Source organism: Chiloscyllium plagiosum, unplaced genomic scaffold (genome assembly GCF_037043375.1).
Source record: "Chiloscyllium plagiosum isolate Xiang-an unplaced genomic scaffold, Cpla_swu_hap1 HiC_scaffold_21, whole genome shotgun sequence".
NCBI classification, from domain to species: domain Eukaryota; kingdom Metazoa; phylum Chordata; class Chondrichthyes; order Orectolobiformes; family Hemiscylliidae; genus Chiloscyllium; species Chiloscyllium plagiosum.
The window spans coordinates 17,036,818-17,063,126 of NW_028270159.1; the positions used below are offsets into that span (position 1 = coordinate 17,036,818).

Genomic DNA, 26,309 nt, shown 5'->3' on the forward strand with positions numbered 1-26,309 from the left:
TGACACATTATGCCTTCTTGTCCTCGACTCTCCCATTAAAAGTAAACCCCGTCTCTGCATCTACCATGCCAATTCCCCCAAGTATGTGTTTCAATAAGGTTGTCTAACATTCTTCTCAAACCTTAACCTCCTCGATAAGAAAATGTTCCATACCTCGAATCAACCTAGTGAATCATCTCTGGACTGTAATGGTTATTGGAGTCACTTAAAACTGAATTTTCCTAGTATTTTCTGCAGAGAATGATTTTTCATTTCATTTTATTTCAGCAGTATTTAGCTTTCCAAAGTTTGAGCATGGGAAAATAAAAGAATGAGAAACACCAATGTCACGCTGCGCTTTGAACTAACGTCAACAGTTTGTCTGGTGCTAAGTATATCATTACAAGTGTATCATTTGCAAAAAGACTTTGTTTAGAAGGAATGAAAACTAACTTTCAAATGGAAGTTGGCAAAGAGACAACAATCATCTAATATCTGAGTAGTTGTCTCATGCGCATTGGCCAAAAGGGTTCAAACAGTTGATCTGTCCCTAGAAATGTCACATAACAATAAATGCAGAGGGACAGAGGTGAATTATTTTGGGGGCAGTCCTCATCAAGTGGACCTCACAGGTAGTTATCATTGGGTGGTCTCCAGACACAGTCTTCCTCAAGCAATCTTCATCAGCAAATGGAAGATTCCATAACTCCTTCACTACAGAACAGGATGCTGCCCTCACCAGACCAAAACATTCCATGCTGACAGCCTGTTTGTCTTCTGGTAACAGTGAACAATTCCCAATTGTCAGAGTTCTACATCTTTATCTAATTAAATAATGCATCATATCTAAACTGGTGCTTCTTAAACTTGATAAAGTATCAGATAATTGCTTACAAATCATCAACTGCCTATATTAGTAAATGATCATAAACTCCCTAAAATTAACAACTGCCTCCAATATCTAACTTTAGATAAGGGACCCAAAACTGTTCACAGTATTCCAGGTGCTTGGTTTAGTTTTAGCAACATGTCCCTATTGTATACTCTATTCCCTTTGAATGGAAAGCCAACAGACCATTTACCTTCCATTACCCATTGAATTTGTGCTTAAATCAGAAGGCAAGCATCTGAGGACCATAACTTCTGTGCTCCAGTTTTAAACAGCCTCTCCCTGGGTTACCAAGGCCCAGCTCTTTCTTTCTTCTGAAGTGCACAACTTCATATTTTCAAACATTCCACTAAGATTTTACCCATTCACTGGACCTGCTTACATCCCTCTGTAGACAGCATTCTCACTTATTTTTGTGTTTTCCACAAGCTTGGTGACAGTCCAATCACTTAACATCCAAGTCATAAAACAAAACTGCAGTCCCACCACTGATTACTGGAGCACACCACCGGCTAGAGGCTACCATTCTGAAATTGCCCTCTTTACCCTAATTCTATCTCCTACTAGTCAGTCAATCCTCTATCTGTGAAATACCATCACCATGGACTGTTATCTTATTGTGCAGTACCTAATTAAATGCCTTTTGGAAATCCAAATATAGTACATCAACTGGTTCACCTTCATCTATCCTGCTTGTTAATCTGTGTTTTTGTCTCCTTCTGTTTTTATAGAAGTGTCTTAAATTGGAGGTTTTCACATCCACTGGAATTTCTTCCAGAATCCAAGAATTATTAGAAGATTACAACCTGTGCATCCATTACTTCTGTATCTACTTTCCTAAATATCCAAGGGTGGAATCCACCAAATCCAGGGGGGGGGCCTGTTGGTCTTTAGACCAATTAGTTTCTCTAGGACTTTATCCTCTAGTTACACTTGCTTCATTTCTTCTCCCACTTTATCTCTATTATTTTCCACTTTTGGACTGCCATTAATGTCTTCTACTGATGCAAATTATTTATTCGAATCCTCTGCCATTCCCTAGCACCCCATTGTTATTTCCCTAACTTCATTCTTGAAGGACCTCTCACTTTGGTCCTTCTCTTACTTTATGTAAATATGAGTTCTTACTGCCCATAGCGATATTACTTGCTAGCTTACTCCATTCACTCTTCCATTTTGGTCGTCTTTCACTGGCTTTCAAAACTATCTGAATCCTCTGCCATTAATTTTTGCCATATTATATATTTTCTCTTTCAATTTGACAATATCCTTAACTTTCTTGGTTAATCATAGCTGGTTTATTCACTTTCTAAAATCTTTCCTGCACACTGGGATAAAATCTTTGTGGGTGATGCAGTATTTTCTTAAACATCTGCCATGGGTTCTCAGCCACCTTTTCTGCTAAACTCCTTCCCTTGTCCACGCCAGCTAACCCTGTCTTCAGCCTGATGTAATTTCCCATATTGAGGTTTAGCAGTTATTTTTAACCCAAACTTCTTTCACTCAAATGGAATGCTAAATTCTAACACTGAGAAAAAAATATTTTTAGAGGTGGTCCCCTGCACATCTCCAAACTCTACAATGACTGCTGCAAGAAAATAATTACCTGTTCATGAATAGCCCCATTGATGTACAAGCAAAGTGGATCATTATGATTATTTACAGAGACATTAGCTACCAGGATGGTAATTTCTCCTATTATCAAGTACAATTTTGTGTTTTACTTCGCCCCTGACTTATACCTTTTGCAGGAAAACATCACTATACCTTTTTTCCCTGCCCTGCTCCCAGCTTTACCTTCACATTAATCATGTTAATGCGCTCATTAAGTTAAGAGTTGAAGTTTTCAAAACAAAATGATTAATACAACAAGACTATGTCTTCATTCCACTTCTTTGGACCAATTAGCTGACTTCTCTTTGTGGTTAGTCTTGGCTAGACTTTACATCAGTTCTGTTAATGAGAATCAAACCCTCTTGCATAATGAAATGCAATATTGCCAAAGACACTGGATACAGCTGTCAAGTTCATCACTAACCTTGCTGCTCACCAAAGAAAATGGAAGTAATGTCAAAGTTTAAATTAGGAAGTGGGAAAACTAGTAACAAGACATTGGGCCACGGAGGACAAAACTTAGAAGACTTAAACTCAATTACAGGATGATTATTTGAGAAGCATTTTGTTTGATGACTGAAGAGTGACAAGAAAAAAAAATGAAAATGCCTTCTTTAATTGGTGCATTTTGTAACTGAAAGTTAAAATGTAAAGTAAATAAAGTTGTTGATATTACATTTTCTTTGCATAATGTATAGGTGGAGGAACAAACCTTGTTTGGAGGTTTTTCTGAGTTAGCTTTGATAGTTATCTCCAATGGTTTTCCTTTTTTTGATGGAGTTCGTTTTATTTTCGGTGAGTGAAATTTGTCCATCAACTTCATGGTGAACGAGGTCAGGTGGGAGCGTTGGGAATCTGAAAGAGTGAAAATGCACACAGTAACCAATAATGCACTACTCCAATAAAAAAGGTAAAACAATTGATTTTGTGTGAATTCAATATGAACTCAAGACATTAAGCAAACAAAAGACAAAAGCTAGAATACAGCTTGCTCTATAACATAACTAACAATAAGATAACTACACTAATTGGTTTGAAAATGTAGTAACAAAACAATGTTCAGCCCAACCAGTCCATGTATGTGTTTATGCTCCACGTGGATCTCCTCTCATCTTACATCATCCTTTTATTTTCATGCTGAAGTGGGTGTCTCTTCAAATTTTTCAAAGTTAGACACCCCCACTCATGTTAATGGTATGGTATATGCTCATCACTCCTTGGGTGAAGATATTTCTACTGAATTGCTTACATAATTTAGTACTGACTGTCATACTATGGTTGCTGGTTTTGGTAAACCCATAAGAGAAAATGTCATCTTATTCAAGGTACCAGGTGTTAAATGCAATTTATGCTTAACGATCTTAGCTGAATACAGCAAAATAGATTAGTAAACAAATATTAGCCTTCTGTTACAAGGATGCTTTAAGTTACTGACAAAGTTTTGTGATATAATGGCATAAAACAAGCTATGACGTGGAGGTGCCAGCATTGGACAGGGTGGACAAAGTTAAAAATCATACAACACCAGGTTATAGTCCAGATTTATTTGGAACTACTAGCTTTCAGAGCGCTGCTCCAGGAGCAGCGCTCTGAAAGCCAGTACTTCCAAATAAACCTGTTGAACTATAACCTGGTGTTATGTGATTTTTAACATAAAACAAGTTAACTGGATTTGAAGTCAATATAAAATGTGGAGATTGTATTTTGTTACAACATTGCTTGATATGGGCACCAGTTTGTCATTCACAATCTATCAATGGTACATTAAAAAGTTTTAGATGATGCTGGAACACCTCAAAGTCAAATTGGTGGATTTAGAAATGAATAATCAAAAGGGAGGGGCATGGCTTAATTTAAACAGGTAATTCTAAACAAATCATTACCAAAAATTCTACCAGTGAAATAACTTTTAAAAAGTTTGCCTGACTGTCATCAGCAAATGTTTATCTTATTGTTTGATATTTGTTATGGTGCTGTCCTGGAACACTAGCAAGGCAGTTTTTGCCATTTTATCAGGGAGTTTGTAGAACTTTTCACATTCAAGTTGAGCAACAAGGGATGTCAGTTCTATTTTTGCACACAGTACTAGTTTCAAGTCATCTCATCTGCTATTACTCAGCTGCAGAATTGTAATTCACTGACATGATGGAATAATATGCCTCAGGTCAACTTCAGAATATTGGTCCTCACCATGAATTTTTGCTCCCTGAAAATGGACAAAGTTCATGAATAAAGTATGTGTGCAGCACAAAGCACTGACTTAAAGTTACAAGTGCTGCAATAAAATTCAACTGGTTTCCACACAGCAAGTTTCATTCTTAGGTGTTAAAATATTCTTGATATTCATCACACACATCCCTTGTCAGGCATCTAGCCCGAGGAATTCTACACAGTATGAATTCCCTCAGTGCACTATGATTGAAAGGCTTTAGACAATAAGTTTGCCCCATTGCACCAGTGATGTGTGCTACTTGCTCTAGTGCATGACTCAGCATGTAGTCCTTGACCTTGGAATGTGCCAGACCTCAACAATCAATTGAGAACAAGTCTTTTCACTGAGGACCAGCACAGACCATTACACATAGACCAAAACAGCTTCCTTCACCCAGATCACATTCATTTAGGCACAATCGATATTCACCTCAAAGCATGGTTGTGAACAACTCCTACAGCAGAGTCCTCTGTCACAAAGCTGCTCTGGATGAACTTCTAAAAAGCCACCACATCCCTCTCCAGATCTTCTAAGCAAAGGGAAGTTCAACAAAATAGTATTTTCTCCACCATAGCTGCCTTGAGAGCAACAGGCAGAGTAAGTCAAGAATATAGGTGTGATGGAAAGATCCAACAGGGAGGGATTTTCTCACTACCAGCCAAGCTACGCCTTGTTTGTTTGTAAGTTCTGGTCATCAGGTATTCTGTGACTCTGATAGTCAGCCCAAGAAAATATTCAACAAGATCCATCATCTCCTTTCCATGCAGGGCCTTTAGGATGATGCATGCAGATGACTGCCTAATAAATCTACTCCCAATACCTCTCCACAACCCACAGCGCCTTCCGCAAATGCAACACTTGCCCATTTAATACCCTCTCCCCTCCAGAGCTGCCAAGGCTCCAGACAAACCATCCAGGTGATTTGAAGACAGAGAGGAATGTAGATGCTGGGAACCAGAGTCAATAGGTGTGAAGCTGGAAAAATGCAGCAGGTCAGAAAGCATCTGAGGAACAAGTGAGTGTGTGAGGGTGGGGGGGCAGCTTGATTGGTGTGTGCAGAGTGGAAATGCTCCATAAACAAGTCTCCAAGTCTGCATATAGAGGACACCACATCAGCAGCAATGCATACAATAGGTGAGGTTGGTGAAGCAGCAATTCACCAATACTTCACTCAATGTAGTCTACCATATTTGCTGTTCTCACTGAGCAATTCAGTAAAAATATCTTCACCCAGGGAGTTAATAGCATATAACACTAGCATTTACATATTGACAATCTGCTGTTACACAATTAATGTTCTTAACCTTAACTGGCTTCACATAATGAATACTTTTCACCTTGTTAAACTGACTTTACATACTAAATGCTTCCATATTGTTAAATGGCTCTACATAATGCATGCTTTTCTACTTTGTTAATCCATTACCCTTGCCTCCAGCACCCCACTGTTAACACAGAACATAGAAGAATACAGCGCAGTACAGGCCCTTTGGCCCTCGATGTTGCGCCGATCCAAGCCCACCTAACCTACACTAGCCCACTATCCTCCATATGCCTATCCAATGCCCGCTTAAATGCCCATAATGAGGGAGAGTCCACCACTGCTACTGGCAGGGCATTCCATGAACTCACGACTCGCTGAGTAAAGAACCTACCCCTAACATCTGTCCTATACCTACCCCAACTGCAAGTTCTTATCTGATCTGAGTCACGCTCAGCTGAACCTCTTGTTTCACAAAACTTAGAATTTAAACTTTTTCCCCTGCTTGCTTATACCCTATACACATTCTCACTGGTATCCTTTTATTAATGCACTGTACTACTTAGCATTTAGAGCCTATTCTAAAGCATGAATAGCAGAGCATTTAGATTTGGGAAGATATTAGGTTCTGCACTTTGGCAGGATGAAAACAGACTATTGAGAAAAATTACAAAAACCTGCACTGCAGTGTGATTTGATGTGTCTTGTCCATAAATCACAAGAAGCTAGCTCCACATTCAACAGGTACTAAGGAAGACAAATGGAATTTTGGTCTTTATAAAGGAAATTAAGTACAAAAGTAGAAACATCTTGCTAAAACTATACAAGATATTAGCTAGAGAACATTCTGAAAAGTTTTGGTCCCCTTATATTGGCAATAAGGGTAGAAGATTCAATAGGTTGATCTTGGTATAGAAAGATTTTCTTCTGAAGAGAGGTTAACAAGGTTGTGTTTGTAGATAGTTAAGCTCAGAAGAATGAAAGGAGACCTTATTGAAACACGTTAGATTATTTGAGGGCTTGAGAGAGTGGATGCTGAGAGGGTATTTCTCTTTATTGGTGTGTCTTGGATGAAATGGCATGATCTGAAGAAGGGGTTAGAGTAGAGTAGAGATGAGGAGAAATTTCTTCTGAGAAGACAGTGAGAATCTAACTTGTTTACAAAGAGAGCCGTACAGACTGGGTTATTGAACATATTCAAGACTGACAGATTTTTTCAAACATCATTTAAGGCAATCAGGGGTTATGGGAAAAAGGCAGGAAGTGGAGCGAGGACTCTCAAAACAGTAGATGTTTTTGAATAACAGAGCAGATTCAAATGGGTCAAATGGACTATTGCTCCCATGTCTTATGGTCTAGGGTTTTGTACAGTGTGAACAGAATGTGCCACTTGCTAACAAAAGGAATAATTAGGGATCTCATTCACCATCAGGAAAAATGAATCAAATGAAAATGTGAAGATTTCGATCAAGATAATAGGAAGTTTGAATGAAGCATGGGCACTGATCTATTCCCAACTTTACTATCCAAGTATTAACACACTTGAATTAGAGACAGCTGTAATTTAGATTAGTGCCTGTCTTAAATTCAAGCATACAAAATGTAAATCCTGTTGTTGAGTTACACAGTTACACATCAGCTAAAAAAGGCACTCAAGCAGTTCATCTGCATATTACAGAAACCACAAAAATGAGCATTGGTTGATCATCCATGTGTAGTAAAATCTTTAAACATCAGCTCAAGTTTAACTTCAATACTGCATTAGTTTCAGCATCCATCACATACTTCACAGGAATGAACGTTGTCAAGCTGTATACCGTGCCTAAACTGGAAAAAGAACATAAGAATCAGGAGGAGGAGTAGGCCATCTAGCCCTTCAAGCCTGCTCCACCATTCAATATGATCATGGCTGATCTTTTCGTGACCTCAGTTCCACGTACCTGCCCTCTCAATAGAACCTTAATTCCTTTACTGTTCAAAATATTATCTATCTTAGCTTTAAAAACATTTGCTGAGGAAGCCTCAATCACTTCACCCAGAGGGTTGTGAATCTGTGGGGTCCCCTGTCCAGTGAAGTTGTTCCTTCTCAGTTCAGTTCTAAATCTGCTCCCCCTTATTGTGAGGCTATGCCACCTCATCCTAGTTTGACCCTTCAGTAGAAACATCCTCTCTACTTCTACCTTATCTATTCCCTTCATAATTGTATATGTTTCTATAAGATCCCCCTCACTCTTGTAAATTTAATGAATATAATCCCAATCTCCTCAGTCTCTCCTCATAAGCCAATCCCCTCAACTCCCTATCAACCTAGTGAACCTCCACTACACCCCCTCTACTGCTAGTACATCCTTTCTAAAGTAAGGAGACCAAAACTGCACATAGTACTCCAGGTGTGACCTCACCAGCACCTTATACAGCTGCAACATAACCTCTCTGCTTTTAAACTCAATCCCTTTAACAGTGAAGGACAAAATTCCATTTGCCTTCCTAATTACCTGTTGCATCTGCAGACCAACCTTCTGTGATTCACACACAAGGACATTCAGATCCCTCTGCACAGCAGCGTGCTGCAATTTCTTACCATTCAAGTAATAGTCCTTTTTATGTCATTCCTACCAAAATGGGTGACGTCACATTTATTAACATTGTACTCCATCTGCCAGACCTTTGCCCACTCAAACTATGCCCCTTTGCAAAGTTTCACAGTCCTCTACACACTTTACTCTACCACTCACCTTAGTGTCATCTGCAAACTTTGACACACTACACATGATCCCCAACTCCAAATCATCTATGTAAATTGTGAATAACTGTGGTCCCAACCCTAATCCCCCAGGCACACCACTAGTCACTGATTGCCAACCAGAATAGCACACATTATTCCCACTCTTTGTTTCATGTTGGTTAACTAGTCCTCTACCCATGCTAATACATTGTTCGTAAGGCCTTGCATATTTATCTTAAGCAGCACCTTGTTTAACTAATCTTTTCAAATTCTGTGAAGACATTACGAACATTGTGGACAATGAAGATCCAGTAGATGTGTATCTAGATTTTGGAAATCTAGATACACATCTACTGGATCTTCATTGTCCACAATGTTCGTAATGTCTTCACAGAATTTGAAAAGATTAGTTAAACATGACTTGCCATTCATGAACCCATGCTGCGTCTGCCCAATGAGACAATTTATATCCAGACGCCTTGCTATTTCTTCCTTGATAATAGACTCAAGCATTTTCCCCACTACAGAAATTAAGCTGACAGGTCTGTAATTCCCCATATTTTGTCTATCTCCCTTTTTAAACATTTGACGTCACATTTGCTGTTTTCCAATCTGCTGAAACTGCCCCAGAGTCCAGTGAATTTTGGAAAATGATGAGTGCATTTGCTATTTCTCCTGCCATTTCTTTCACCTACCTTAGTCTCTTTGTCAATTACTGGCATGTTATTTGTGTCCTCCAATGTGAAGACAGACACAAAATACCTATTTAATGCCTCAACCATTTCCTCAAATCCATTATATTCCCCTTCGCATCCTCTAAAGGACCAAAAAGTTTACTTTAGCCCCCTTTTGTTTTATATATTTATATAAACTTTTGCTATCGGTCTTTATATTCTGAGCTAGTTTTTTCTCAGTCAAGCTTACTTTTCTTTCTAGCTCTTTTTGTGGCTACTGACCTTTAAAGCTTTCCCAATCTTCTAGTTTTCTGCTGATATTGGCCATTTTGTGTGTTCTTTCAATTTGATAGCCTCTCATTTCCGGAGACATCCATGGCAGACTATCTTTTTTCCTATAGTCCTTCCTTTTGCTACTTTTGTTGAGCACCTTTGAAAAATGGTTTTGAAAGTCCTTTACTGTTCATCAACTGTCCCACCATAAAGTCTTTGCTCCTAGTCTACCTTAACCATCTCCTCCCTCATCCTGTTGTAGTCTCTCTTGTTTAAGCACAAGACCCTGACATTGGATTTTATCTTCACACTTTCCATCTATTCTAAATTCAACCAAGCTGTGGTCACTCCTTCCCTAACTATGATATCATTAATTATCCCTGTCTCATTATACAGGACCAGATCTTGGATAGCTTACTCCCTCATCTGTTCTATTACATACTATTCAAGATAACTATTGTGGATACATTCAATGAACTGCTCCTCAAGGCTACTCTGAATGATCTGGTTCGACCAATCGACATGTAGATTAAAATCCCCCATGATAATTGCTGTACCTTTTTACAGGCATTAGTTATTTTGTTTATTTCCCACCCTATAGACGACACCTAAAAATACGGACATTTTGAAAATTGCAGAGAGAACTGCCATCGAGAGACAACCAAGAAATTAGGAAACCCTCTCTCTCAAAAGGTACCTTTTCATATGAAGCATTTTCACTGTAAAAAGACAGAAAACCCAGGGAGACCTTCAGCTGGAGGAAAACAGACACCGAAGACAGTGACTGTGTAGTTTTGAAATTAAGTTGATGCAATTTTAATAAGTGTCTTATTGGAACAGCATATTGCTGTAGTTAGGGGCAAATAATAAATAGTTAAGACAAAGAGGGGGCTTAGAGTTGTGAATTATTGTTGTTTAATGTTCACTTTTAGAGAGTTTAAAAAAATGGATATTTTTTCTCTAAATTGTGGAATTTGGGAGTTTTATCGCTCATATTTTAAGACAAGGTGAGCTTTTCTGGGTGCTTGGTTTATTTAATAGAGGGTTTCACCGCCATGTTATAACAGCATGGGAGCTTGGGTCCGAGATTTGGACAGGTTTGGATAGATCCAGTCAGATTTGAACAGATTTGGGATACGAAAGATCCCAGCAGATTTAAACACTTGTCAATTAGTGTCCTAGACCTTTAGGCCTGAAAGGCTAATGGACTTACAACAGCAAGACGAGACAATAAAATATATATATATTGATGCATACTCAAAAGGAATCAATGTATTCCTGAGGGGTTATTATCTTAAAATAGAATCCTAAGACGGAAATGGAGATCAAGTTAGTGCAGAGGAGAAATGGGCAGAAGTGCACCAGCTTGTCTGTATGCTACTGGCAACAGAAAGTGTTACAGTAGCACATGAATTACCAATAGAAGGCACCTGGGCGTGAGGAGACTCAGGCTAAAGATACAAAAGCATTTCTATTGGCCTGGACTGCACAAGGATGTGGTTAACTTTTGCCATACATGTCATATGCACCAAACTTAGGTAAGCCACAGGCAGTAATAAAACCAGCACCTTTGTTGCCAACTCCTGCATTCAAAGAACCTTTCACACAGGTTATGATTGATTGTGTAGGTCCCCACACTCAAACAAACGGTGGGAACCAGTACTTGCTAATTATAATGGATGTGACTATCAGATTTATGGAGGCAATTCCATTACAGAGTATTAAGGCAAAAAGGGTGGAGGAGGTGTTAGTAGCTTTCTTTACGCGGTATGGGCTACCCAGAGAGATTCAGTTAGGCTAAGGGTAGTATCATTTTGCAAAACAAAATTAACATTTTATTGAATGCAATAACTTCCTGCAGTTATAAATATCATTTTAAATCTTCAAAATTCAGTTAGTTAATATTAATATTTTGTAAAATGATTTTCCATGGGAATTTCTAGTCAATACTAACAAATCCATTGATGAAATACAACCCCGCTCATGTCTTAAAACTCTCAGCCAGCTGTGAAATAATTTATAGTTTACTTTCAAATTTCAACACATTGCCTCTGAAGTATTAAGAGTCATTTCTGGACCGCTGAAAAAGTGTTTTCCTTTTGATTTACTATGAGAACTCAACCAACTTTCTGAAGTAGCCAAGGTGCCCAATATAAATCTTTGAGCTTCAGACAACTGAATCTGAGAATATAAACCTCAACTTCTGACTTTCAGAAGTAGTTTTTTTTTAGAATTAACAGATAGAAACTTTCTGCCCTGACTGCAACTTCCTCACAATTCCTATACTTCACAAACCTGCATCTCAAGAATAGTACATGGTCAAAAACAATACAGCTATTTAACAAACATTTGTACGGTTGTTGGTGTTAATTGCTACAAAAGTGTGCATAATTTAAGTCGATAAGTTTGTGCCAAATACTTAAGTAGAAGGAGCCATTTATAAAGCCATTAAGGTTTCAATTTAATTCTCACCAAGTTGTGAAATGATAATTTCTGTGAAAGTGAAACAAAAGTTGTCAAGTAATAGTTAAGTGAAACTTCACCCACACAACTTTTCTTTAAAAACTGAGTAGGACACAAATTAAAGCTGCAAACGCCTTTTTACACTATTTGTACTTTAGCACCATGCTCTTGATCTTTGAACACTCAGTGTAGAGTGGTGAGAGTAGCTCAGAGGACCTCTGCGTGGGTCTGCTCTGGGATATGGTCAAGTTGGTCACAAACTTATTCAGTCAAGAGGCTGTGGAATGGTCATTAGTGCAGACCGTCCATAGCTACATCCACACAAGAGTCTCCACAGAGAGGGAGCATTCATTGTCTGATCTGCTTGAGACCTTGCACAAACAGTAGATATGGCAAGTGCTTCAATTTATTCTCAGCCCCAAATGCACATTTTACTTTAAGTTCACAAGTTTCTGTTAAAGGTTTAGTTTTGATATATTATCTTTTAAAAGGATCTGAGCATTACTTCATTTGTTAATTAGCTTTATTTGTATATTTATATTTCTTCAGATTCCTGAAGAAGGGCTCATGCCCGAAACATCAATTCTCCTGCTCCTTGGATGCTGCCTGACCTGCTGCGCTTTTCCAGCAACACTTTTTCAGCTCTGATCTCCAGCATCTGCAGTCCTCACTTTCTCCTAGCTTAATTTGTATACTCAAGTATATAAACGCCCCTGAATTTTCTCCTGTCAGACCAAAAACAAGAGTACATCACCAGTGCCAAATCTTGACCACCCTCAATGGCAAAGAGATAGCTCATGCTGACCTTCAGCAATAAGGTTGTGGGGTGGTGGGAAAATTGCACAACAAATTTGATGGAGAATCGGTATCAAAATTGGTGAACTCTACGCTAACTTGATAACATTGTTAGAGTACAGCTAAAATAAAATAACCATAGTGCCAAATTTATATGTTACATAACTAAATATAACACCACCATGCTTCCTGACTGCTGCAGCAAAATGTTTCAAGCATGAAGAGTGAGGAATTCATTTACACTACATTTTTTTAAATGAGTAATTTCTGTCATTGGGTAAAGTCAAACTTTGAAATAATGCATTAGGATTAACTGCCAAACTCTTAATATTTTTGTAAAAACACAGATCTCAACAATAAGAATCAGAAGACAAAGAAGCCATTTAACCTGCTGTGTTTGCGAGACTCCTTAAAAAGCCTTTCATTTGTAAAAACAAAAGGGGGGAGCAGGTGCAGGTAGAAAACAAGACGGAAGTTTAAAGCATCAGGATATTTTCCACACAATGCTTTCTAACTGATTATATGGAATTCTGCTCTTCACCCTGCAGCCAAATCTGCCCAGATCGTAACTTCTTCCACAAAGTGCCAAGATGAAAATAGATAAGGTAGCAATTCTGTCAAAACATCATCACTGTAATTCGCTCATTATTCTACTCACCATTTCAGGAAGGATGTGGAAGCATTGGAAAAGGTGCAGAGGAGATTTACCAGGATGTTGCCTGGTCTGGAGGGAAGGTCTTATGAGGAAAGGCTGAGACACTTGGGTCTGTTCTCATTGGCAAGGCGGCTAAGAGGGGATTTTATAGAGACACACAAGATGATCAGAGGATTAGATAGGGCAGACAGTGAAAGTCTTTTTCCTAGGATGATGACATCAGCGTGTACAAGGGGGCATAACTACAAATTGAAGGGTGATAGATTTAAGACAGATGTCAGAGGCAGGTTCTTTATGCAGAGAGTGGTAAGGGCGTGGAATGCCCTACCTGCAAATGTAGTCAACACAGCCACATTAGGGAGATTTAAACAATCTTTAGATAAGCACATGGATGATTTGGGATAGTGTAAGGGGATGAGCTGAGAATAGTTCTCAGGTCGGCGCAACATCAAGGGTCGAAGGGCCTGTTCTATGTTCTAAAGTGAGGAAAGAAACTATTGAACAACCAGCCTACAGCCACACTAATTTGACTTATATTCTGTAAAGCTCATTTTTGTGCCATTAGAGCCTATGCCACACATCCAATATCAGAAACTAAGCCACAATAAAATACCAGAGCCAACTAGCATTCATCTGCATCAGACAGGAAAAAAAATGCAGAAATTAATTCTTATCCCTTGTTAAGCAAGATAACATTTTTAAAAGTGGGTGGACACGTAATTATTTTCACCAACTTCAGACAGAGGAAACACAGATCAAGGAGTGTTACTAATATTAAAACTTGAGCAAAACCTGAAAGCACACCCCACCAATCGACTACCACAGCGTGCCTCATTGACTACCATTCAAAGTGCTTCAAGAAGTTAGTCATGGCTCACATCAACTCCAGCCTACCCAATTGCCTTGATCTTTGTGATTCGCTTCCTGTTGCAACAGGTCCATGACAAATGCCATCTCCTTGCCCCTACACTCATCCCTTGAACAAACGAATAACAAAAATACTTATGTCAGGCTCCTAATTACTGTTTTCAGTTCTGCCTCCAACACCATAATTCCAAGCAAACTCATCTGAGACCTAGGTCTCCCCCTGTGTAACTGGATCCACAACGTCCTGACTCATAGACCGCAATCAGCAAGAATAAGTGACAACATTGCCTCCATAATAATCAACACTAGTGCCCCGCAAAGCTGCATTATCCCCTACTATACTAAACACCAATGAATATGTCACTAAATTACATCCCAACTCCATTTACAAGCTGGCTGACGACAGTACCGTTGTCAGTTGGATCTCGACGATGAGACAAAGTACATAAAAGAGCTCTATTGCCTAGTGGCATGGAGTAAAGACAACAATCTCTCCATTAACAACAAAATGAAAGAGCTGGTCATTGATTTCAGGAAGTAGAGTGGATCTAAATCAATGATGATCAAGAGCGTCAAGTTCCTGGAATGATGTTCACCAACAATCTGCCCTGGTCCACCGACGTCAACGTAATGGTCAAGAAAGCACAACAATGTCTATTTGCTCAGGAGGCTAAGAAGATTGGATATGTCCACAAATACTCAATTTTTCATAGATACATCATAGAAAGCATCCAATCTGAATGCATCACATTGTAATGTCAATTACATTTCCCAAGACCACAAGAAACTACAAAGTCACGTACACAGCCCAGTTCAGCATGGAAACCAGCCTTCCAACCACTGACTCTATGCTTCCTGCTGCTTTGGAAAATGCAACCGACACAAAGACCCCTCCCATCCTAGTTATACTCTTTTCTATTGGGCAGAACATACAAAGGTTTGAACACACGTACGAACAGATTCAAGAACAGCTTATTCCCCACTGTTATCAGACTTTTGAGTGGACCTCTATCGTTAATGCTGATCTCTCTCTGCACTTTCTCGACGACTGTAACATTGCACTCTGTTGTTACCATGATGCACTTTGTACGGCACGATCTGCCTACACAGCACACAGAATAACAGTTTTCATTGCATCACAGAACCTACGAAAAATCAAATCAAATCTTTTACATCTTCAATCTGTTGTGTCAGTAAATGTCTGAGAAAACTGACAATGTTTGAGATCAAAAGTTTCTTTTATTAATTCTAACGGTCATAAAGGGATGCGCGAGTCAAGGAGGGGAAGTGGAATGATGTCAAACATTGCACATGATCTTACCAAACAGTGATGCAAGCCAGAAAGCTCTATGGCTTACTCATGCTCCTGAGTATGGGGTCAACAAGAGAGAGAAGTGTGGACAGAAAAGCAGTTAACAAAATCAGCTAATAAACCAGGACAATATCAAAGTAAATTGGCCTATTAAACATTTTATCTTTAAGACTCTATGACTATCGATGTACAGCACAGAAACAGACAGTTTGGTTAAACTTGTCCATGCCAACCAGATATCCAAACCTAATCTAGTCCCATTTGTCAGCACTTGGCCCATATCCCTCAAAACCCTTCCTATTCATTTACCCATCCAGATGCCTTTTAAATGTTGTAATTGTACCAGCCTCCACCATGTCCTCTGGCAGCTCATTTCTTACACTCACTACCCTCGAACTGAAAAAGCTGCCCCTTAGGTCCCTTTTATATCTTTGCCCTCTAGTCCTAGTCCTTACCACCTTTATGAAATAATGGTACCACGTTAGCCAACCTCCAGTCTTCTGGCACCTGACCTGTTGAGTATCGATGATACAAATATCTCAGCAAATGGCCCAGCAATCACTTCCCTAGCTTCCCACAGAGTTCTAGGGTACACCTGATCAGGTCCTGGGGATTTATCCACCTTTATGCATTTCAAGACATCAAGCACTTCCTCCTCTGTAATATGGACATTTTTCAAGCTGTCATCATCTATTATTTCCCCACATTCTATATCTTCCATGTCCTTCTACACAGTAAACATTGATGCAAACTACTCATTTAGTATCTGCCCCATCTCCTGCGGCTTCACACAAATGCCGCCTTACTGATCTTTGAGGGGCCCTATTCTCTCCCTAGTTACCCTTTTATCCTTAAATGTATTTGAAAAAACCCTTTGGATTGTTTTTAACCCTATTTGCCAAACTAACTCATGCCCCCTTTCGCTCTCCTGATTTCCCTCTTAAATACACACCTAATGCCTTTATACTTGAAGAATTCACTCGATCACACCTGTCTATATCTGAAATATGCTTCCTTCTTTTCCTTAACCAAGCCCTCACTTTCTCTAGTCATTCAGCTTTCCCTAAACCTAACAGCCTTTCCTTACACCCCAACAGGAATATACTGTCTCTGGACTCTCGTTATCTCATTTCTGAAAGCTTCCCATTTTCCAGTCATCCTTTTTCTTGTGAACATCTGCACCCAATGAGCTTTTGAAAGGTCTTGCCTAATACCATCAAAATTAGCCTTCCTACAATATAGAACTTCAACTGTTAAATCTGGTTTATCCTTTTCCATCACTATTTTAAAACTAATAGAATTATGGTCGCTGGCCCCAAAGTGCTCCCCCACTGACACCTCAGTCAACTGACCTGCCTTATTTCCCAAGAGTAGGGAAAGTTTTAACACCCAAAGACATGGGAGTGGAAATAAGGCCATTTGGCCCATCAAGTCCACTCCGCCACTTAATCGTGGCTGATAGGCATTTAAAACTTCACTTACCCGCACTCTCCCTGTAGCTTTAAATTCCTTGCAAGATCAAGAATTTATCAACCTCTGCCTTGAAGACATCCTACGCCCAGGCCTCCACTGCACTCCGTTGCAATCAATTCCAGAGGCCCATCACACTCTAGCTGAACAAATGGCTCCTCATTTCCATTCTAAATTGACACCCCTCCAATTCCAAGGCCGTGCCCACGGGTCCTAGTCTCTCTACCAAACAGAAACAAATTCCCAGCATCCAACCTTTCTAAGTCATGCATTATCTTCTAAGTTTCTATTAGATCCCTCCTCAACCTTCTAAACTCTAATCAATTCAATTCCAGGATCCTCAACCGTTCATCGTATGTTAGGCCTATCATTCAGGTGAATCTCTACTGGACATGCTCCAATGCCAGTACATCCTTCCTGAGGTGAGGGGCCTAAAATTGGACAGTATTCTATATGGGTTCTGGATTAGTGGTGCTGGAAGAGCACAGCAATTCAGGCAGCATCCGAGGACAGGCAAAATCAGAGGACATATGGGGCCTAACCAGAGCTTTACAAAGCCTCAGAAGCACATCGCTGCTTTTATATTCCAACTCTTGAGATAAATGACAACATTATATTTGCTTTCTTAATCATGGATTCAACCTGCAAGTCAATCTTTAGAGAAGCCTGGACTAGCACTCCCAGATCCAATTGTACTTTGGCTGTATGAATTTTCTCACTGTTTAGAAAACGGTCCACGTCTGTTTTACTTTTTCCAAAGTGCAAGACCTCACATTTGCTCTCATTGAATTTCAGCCATTTCCTGGACCACTCTCTTAAACTGTCTAAATCTTCCCACTGCCTCTCCACCTCAGTACTACCTGCTTGCCCACCTAACTTCATACCATTGGCAAACTTCGCCAGAATGTTCCCAGTCCCTTCAACCAAAACAAAGTGAACAGCTGCAGCCCCAACACTGAACCCTACGGGACACCAGTAGTCACCAGCTGCCATTGCGAAAAAGAACCTTTTATCCCAACACTCTGCATTCTGTCAGACAGCCAATCCTCAATCTATGCCAGTAACTCACCTTGAACACCATGGGCAGTTACTCAGCAGCCTCCTATGAGGAACCTTATCAAAGGCCTTTTGGAAGTCTAGATAGATTACATCCACTGGGTTTCCCTGGTCTAACCTACTTGTTACTTCTTCAAAGAATTCCAACAGGTTTGTCAGGCATGACCTCCCCTTACTAAATCCATGCTGACTTGCTCTAATCCGACCCTGCACTTCCAAGAATTTAGAAATCTCATCCTTAACGATAGATTCTAGAATTTTACCAACAACCAAGGTTAGGCTAATCGGCCTATAGTTTTCTATCTTTTGTCTTGATCCTTTCTTGAACAAGGGGGTTACAACAGCAATTTTCCACTCATTAGGGGCTTTCCCTGACTCTAGTGACTTTTGAAAGATCACAACCAATGCCTCTGCTATTTCCTCAGCCACCTCCCTCAGAACTCTAGGATGTAGCCCACCTGGGCCAGGAGATTTATCAATTTTTAGACCTTTTAGATTTTCTAGCACTTTCTCTTTTGTAATAGCTACCAAACTCAACTTTGCTCCTTGACTCTCCTTAATAGTTGGGGTATTACTCATGTCTTCCACTGTGAAGACTGACAGTATTTATTAAGTTCTTCAGCTATTTCCTTATCTCCCATCACTAGCCTTCCAGCATCAATTTAGAGCAGCCCAATTTCTACTTTTGCCTCTCACTGGTTTCTTATGTATTGAAAGAAACTTTTACTAGCATTTCTAATATTACTGGCTAGGTTACCTTCATATTTGATCCTCTTCCTTCCTTATTTCTCTTCATTATCCTGTTTGTTTTTGCAGTCTTCCCAATCTTCTGATTTCCCAGAGACTCTCTCTCTTTCTCTTTGATACATTTCCTGACTTCCTTTATCAGCCAATGGTTGTTTAATTCCACACCCCACCCACCCCAGATAATCTTTTTCTTTAGGATGAACCTCTATACTGTGTCCTCAATTACACACAGAAACTCCTGCCATTGTTGCTCTACTGTCTTCCCCAATGGGCCCTGCTTTCAGTCGATTTTCATCAGTTCCTCTCTAATGCCCCTGCAATTACCTTTATTTAACTGTAACACCATTACATCCGATTTTGCCTTCTCTCTTTCAAACTGCAGACTGAGCTCTACCATATTATGATCACTGCCTCCTAAGTGTTCCCTTACTTTAAGATCTTTCATAAAGTCTGGCTCATTACATAGCATTAAGTCGAGAATAGCCTGCTCCCTTGTGAGACAAGCTGTTCCAAAAAGCCATCCTGTAAGCATTCCATGAATTTCCTTTCTTCGGATCCACCAGCAACATTATTCACCCAGTCAATTTGCATATTGAAGTCCCCCATGATCACCATGACCTTGCCTTTCTGACATGCCCGATCTCCTGGTACATCTTGCGCCACTGGTCCTTACCACTGTTGGGAGGTCTGTACATAACTCCCATTATGGTTTCTTTTTGTCTTTGTGGTTCCTCAACTCCACATGCACAGTTTCCACATCATCTGACCCTATGTCATTCAGTACCATAGATGTAATTTCATTCTTAACTAACAAGGCAACTCCACCCCCTCTGCCCACCCCTGTCTTTTCAATAAGTTGTAAATCCTTGGATGCTTAACTTCCAGTCCTGAACCCCCTGCAACCATGTCTCTGTGATGCCTACCACATCATAATCATTCACAATGATTTGTGCCATTAATTCATCTATTTTGTTATGAATACTACGAGCATTAGGTAAAGTGCCTTATTGCTAATCTTCTTATCTTCATGATTTCCAAATCTCTAACAATATGTCCTAAGTTATCCTCCTTTTTGCTTCATTTCTAGGTTGCCTTGAACTTAAGCCCTGCACACATGTAACCTGCTGCTTATTTCCATACTCCCTATTGCTTTCCTTTTCCCTTGCGCCCCCCCCCACTCACAAATTTAAAGTCCTAGTGATCACCCTATTTACCCTTTTCACCAGAACACTAGTTCCAGATCGGTTCAGGTGGAGGCTGTCCCATCAGTACAGATCACCCTGGTTCTAAAACTGATGCCACGTTTTGCATCTTCTCTAGTAGGTACATCCACATACTGACTCAAAATGTTCTTGTACACTTAACTTCCTCTCCATCTAAACCACAACACTAACTTTCCAAACAAACTGGGACTGCCAAAATCCCCTACCATAACCACCCTATTATTCTTACAGATAACAGATCTCCTTACAAATTTGTTTCTTGATTTCCCGTTGAGTATAAGGGGGTCTACAATACAATCTCAATAAGGTGATCAACCCTTTCTTATTCCTCAGTTCCACCCAAATAACTTCCCTGGAATATCTTAAGTACAGCAGTGATGCTATCTCTTACAAAAATGCCACACACCCCTCGTCTCTCACCTCCTTTTCTATCCTTCCTATTTGCATCCTGGAACATGAAGCTGCCAGCCCTGTCCATCTCTGAGCCACATTTCTGTAATTGCTATGATATCTCCGTCCCATGTTCCTAATCATGCCCCGAGTTCATCTGCCTTCCCTATTAGGCCTCTTGCATTGAAATAATGGAGTTTAATTTATCAGTCCTACCTTGTTCTCTGCTTTGTTCCTGCCTGCCCTGACTATTTGACTCACCTCTTTTCTCAACTGTACCAGTCTCAGATTGATCTCATTTGTCAGTATCTCCCTGGGTCCCACCCCACCTCCTTACTAGTTTAAATCCTCCCGAGCAGCTCTAGCAAATCTCCCTGCCAATATATTAGTCCACTTCCAATTCAGGTGCAATCCATCCTTCTTGTACAGATCACTTCTACTCCAGAAGAGATTCCAATGATCCAAAAATATGAATCCTTCTCCCAGAAACCAGGTCCTCAGCCACATATTCATCTGTACTATCCTCCTATTCCTACCCTCACTAGCTCATAGTACCAGGAGTAATCCTGATATTATCTAAATAACAAGATTAGCTTGAGGGGCACACTGACCTACTCCTGTTGCTATATTCTTGCACATGACATCATTAAGTCTGCTGCAGTAGGAGTAATGACTGTCTCAAACAGTCCACTTAGCATAAGACTGTGCCTACTTTATCTATTATCAGATCAAAGGACTTTTTACTCAGAGAAAATCCTCTGAGACAGGTAAAGGGCAAGATTAAGGAGCCTTGGATTATGAGAACAGAGGAGCTTCTCGTCAAAAGAAAGGAGGCAGCTTACGCAAGGTGGAGGAAGCAAGGATCTAGCACAGCTTTAGAGGATTACAGGCTTGCTAGAAAGGAGCTCAGAAATGGACTGAGGAGAGCCGGGGGGGCACGAAAAAGGCTTGACAAGAAGGATTAGGAAGAACCCAAAGACATTTTACTCATACGTGAGGAATAAGAGAATGATCAGGGAGAAGGTAGGGCCGATCAGGGATAGTGTAGGGAACTTGTGTGTAGAGTCTGAGCAGATAGGGGAAGCCCTAAATGAGTTTTTTTGCTTTGGTTTTCACTAAGGAAATGGATCTTGTCGTGAATGAAACCTTTGAGGAGCTGGGACACAGGCTTGATCAGATCAAGATTGATGAAGTTGATGTGCTGGAAATTTTGGAAAACATTAAGATTGGTAAGTCTCCAGGGCCAGACCAGATTTATCCTAGGCTGCTCCGGGAACCGAGAAAGGGGGTTGCTAAGTCGCTGGTGAAGATCTTTGCCTCCTCACTCTCCACGGGAGTCGTACCAGAGGATTAGAAGGAGGCAAATGTTGTTCTCATTTCAAGAAGGGCAAGAAGGAAATCCCTGGCAATTACAGACCAGTCAGTCTTAAGTCTGTGGTCAGCAAAGTTTTGGAAAGAATTCTGAGGACTTTTCTCGTTGGAACGGTGAAGGATGAGGGGTGACTTGATAGAGGTTTATAAGATGATCTGAGGAATAGATAGAGTAGACAGTCAGAAACTTTTTCCCTGGGTGCAACAGAGTGTTACAAGGGGACATAAACTTAAGGTGAAGGGTGGAAGGTATAGGGGAGATGTCAGGGGTGGGTTCTTTATCCAGAGTGGTGGGGGCATGGAATGTGCTGCCTGTGGGAGTGGTAGAGTCAGAATCTTTGGTGACCTTCAAGCGGCAATTGGATAGGTACATGGATGGGTGCTTAAGCTAGGACAAATGTTCGGCACAACATCGTGGGCCGCAAGGCCTGTCATAGAACATAGAAGAATACAGCGCAGTACAGGCCCTTTGGCCCTCGATGTTGCGCCAATCCAAGCCCACCTAAACTACACTAGCCCACTATCCTCCATATGCCTATCCAATGCACTTTTAAATGCCCATAATGAAGGAGAGTCCACCACTGCTACTGGCAGGGCATTCCATGAACTCACGACTCGCTGAGTAAAGAATCTACCCCTAACATCTGTCCTATACCTACCACCCCTTAATTTAAAGCTATGCCCCCTTGTAATAGCTGACTCCATACGTGGAAAAAGATTCTCACTGTCGACCCTATCTAAACCCCTAATCATCTTGTACACCTCTATCAAGTCACCCCTAAACCTTCTTTTCTCCAATGAAAACAGCCCCAAGTGCCTCAGCCTTTCCTCATACGATCTTCCTACCATACCAGGCAACATCCTGGTAAACCTCCTCTGCACCCGTTCCAGTGCCTCCACATCCTTGCTATAGTATGGGGACCAAAACTGCACACAATACTCCAGATGCGGCCGCACCAGAGTCTTATACAACTGCAACATTACCTCAGTACTCCGGAACTCAATTCCTCTACCAATAAAAGCCAGTACGCCATATGCCTTCTTCACCGCACTATTTACCTGGGTGGCAACTTTCAAAGATTTGTGTACATGGACACCAAGATCTTTCTGCTCATCCACACTACCAAGTATCCGACCGTTAGCCCAGTACCCCATCTTTTTATTACTCTTACCAAAATGAATCACCTCACACTTAGCTACATTGAACTCCATTTGCCACCTTTCTGCCCAGTTCTGCAGCTTATCAATATCCCGCTGTAACCTGCCACATCCTTCCTCACTGTCTACCACTCCTCCGACTTTCGTATCATCCGCAAACTTGCTCACCCAACCTTCTAACCCCTCCTCCAGGTCATTTATAAAAATGACAAACAGCAATGGTCCCAAAACAGATCCTTGCGGAACACCGCTAGTGACAGCACTCCAAGATGAACCTTTGCCATCAACTACTACCCTCTGTCTTCTTCCAGCCAGCCAACTCCTAATCCAAACCTCCAACTCACCCTCAATGCCATACCTCCGTATTTTCTGCAGTAGTCTACCATGGGGAACCTTATCAAACGCCTTACTAAAATCCATATACACCACATCTACTGCTTTCCCCTCGTCCACCTCCTTAGTCACCTTCTCAAAGAATTCAATAAGGTTTGTGAGGCACGACCTGCCCTTCACAAAACCATGCTGACTGTCCTTGATCACATTATTCCTATCCAGATGTTCATAAATCCTATCCCTTACAATTCTCTCTAAGATTTTACCCACAACAGAAGTGAGACTCACCGGCCTATAGTTACTAGGGTTATCCCTACTCCCCTTCTTAAACAAGGGAACCACATTTGCAAGCCTCCAATCTTCTGGCACTACTCCTGTAGACAACAAGGACATAAAAATCAAGGCCAATGGCTCTGCAATCTCCTCCCTTGCTTCCCAGAGAATCCTAGGATAAATGCCATCAGGCCCAGGGGACTTATCTATTTTCACCCTTTCCAGGATTTCCAACCCCTCTTCCCTACATACCCCAAAGCCATCCATTCTACTTAATTGTGACTCGGTACTCACATCGACAATGTCCTGTTCCTGAGTGAATACTGACGAAAAGTATTCATTCAGTGTCTCCCCAATCTCTTCAGCCTCCACACGCAACTTCCCACTACTATCCTTGACTGGACCTATTCCTACCCTAGTCATTCTTTTATTCCTGGCATACCTATAGAAAGCCTTAGGGTTTTCCCTAATCCTACCAACTAAGGACCTTTCATGTCCCCTCCTTGCTGCTCTTAGCTCTCTCTTCAGGTTCTGTGCTGTATTGTTCTATGTTCTATGTTGTTTGACTATTTGGCAAAGCATAGCATGATTAAAGCATGGCTTTGTGAGGGGCAGGTCATGCCTCACAAATCTTGAGTTTTGAGGAGGTGACAAGACAGGTTGACAAAGTTCGAGCACTGGAGGTGGTATACATGGACTTCAGCAAGGCATTTGATAAGGTTCCCCATGGTAGGCTCATTCATAAAGTCAGGAAGTATGGGATACAGGGAGATTTGGCTATCTGGATTCAGAATTCGTTGGCTGACAGAAGGCAGAGTGGTTGTAGATGGAAAGTATTCTGCCTAGAGGTCAGTGTGGAGTGGGGTCCCGCAGGGCTCTGTTCTTGGGTCTCTGCTCTTTGTAGTTTTTATAAATGACTTGAATGAGGAGGCTGAGGGTTGGGGATTAGTAAATTTGCAGATGGCACAAAGGTTGGAGGTGCCGTCGATAGTATCGAGGGCTATTGCAGGCTGCAGCTCGACATAGACAGGATGCAGAGCTGGGCTGAGAAATGGCAGATGGAGTTCAACCTGGATAAATGCGAAGTGATGCATTTTGGAAGATCGAACTCGAATGCTGAATATAGGACTAATGGCAGGATTCATGGCAGTGTGGAGGAATAGAGGGATGTTGGTGTGCAAGTACATAGATCCCTCAAAGTTGCCACCTAAGTGGATAGGGCTGTTAAGAAAGCATATAGCGTTTTGGCTTTCATCAAGAGGGGGATTGAGTTTTAAGAGCCGCAAGGTTTTGTTGCAGTTCTACAAGTCCCTGGTAAGACCACACTTGAAATATTGTGTCCAGTTCTGGTCGCCCTATTATAGGAAAGATAAAGAGGTTTGTAGAGGGTGCAAAGAAGGTTTACCAGGATGCTTCCTGGACTGGAGGGCTTGCCTGACTAAGCTCAGACTTTTCTCTCTGGAGAGGAGGAGGAAGAGAGGTGACCTGATTGAGGTATACAAGATAATGAGAGGAATGGATAGAGTCAATAGCCAGAGACTTTTCCCCAGACAGGATTGACTGGTACGAGAGGTCATAGTTTTAAGATATTAGGAGAAAGGTATAGAGGGGACATCAGAGGAAGGTTCTTTACAGAGTTGTGAATTCATGAAATGCGTTGCCAGTGGTGGTGGAGGAAGCAGTGTCATTCGGGACATTTTGCAACTGGTGGACATGCACATGGACAGCAGTGAGTTGAGGGGTGCGTAGGTTGTTATTTTATTTTGCATTAGGATTAACCCTTGGCACAATATAGTGGGCCAAAGGACCTGTTCTGTGCTGTACTTTTCGATGTTGTATAAACAATTGGTGGTGGTTCAACCTGAAGATCACCATATCTCAGGCAAAAGTTGACAACCTCAATCAGGAACTGAACTCATACCTGTTAGCATCACTCTGCAATCCAACTAGCCATCCAACCAACTCCCCTTATTTACCATAATATCTCTTAGAACAAAAACATTGTATTGAGTAACACGTCATTTCAGCTTCACTGTACTGAAAACATTCAAATTGAACAATTATACCAGAAAATTGCTGACAATTCATTTCCAGCAATAAAGGACCATTGGTACTCATGTTGAATCATATTAGATACATCTGGAAACAGATTCTGTCAACTGAAAGCAGATAGGCACCCCTAAGACAAAAGGCCTCCTTCAACGTCCTTCTAGGACTATAGCCATGCAGCCTTGCAAATAAGGTGGCTTTTCATTCAAGAGCCACAGCCTACATAGAACAATGGCATGGAAAGGTGGAGTGATGATATTGGTGAGTTACACAAAATTCTAACATATGTTGAAAAGTGATTCAGATACATTAGTGCTGAAATTTACTGCTTCTGTATTCACCTGCAAGAGTGCATGGCCCAATCTTCAAATCTTTTTGCATCCCTTTCAAACACAATTGAAGTAAGCTGCTTCATTGGAGCAATTTAAAAATTTTGCATAACAAAACTAAATCAAAGTTAACAATTAAACTGCAAACAAAGATCCACAGAGGACAGCCACTTTGCCATTTTCAGTGGAAA

General features: G+C 40.8%; 1 protein-coding gene across 9 annotated transcripts in view; it reads right to left on the minus strand.

Annotated features, from left to right (window-relative positions):
• The window catches only part of rapgef1b (Rap guanine nucleotide exchange factor (GEF) 1b), a 249,885-nt gene that overhangs the window by 149,551 nt on the left and 74,025 nt on the right, over positions 1–26,309 (minus strand). For all 9 annotated transcript variants that reach the window (XM_087998349.1, XM_087998343.1, XM_087998342.1 and 6 more), the window contains exon 2: positions 3,195–3,337. In XM_087998349.1, the coding sequence (XP_087854475.1) occupies positions 3,195–3,337 (143 nt within the window). The remainder of the gene's footprint in view (positions 1–3,194; positions 3,338–26,309) is intronic.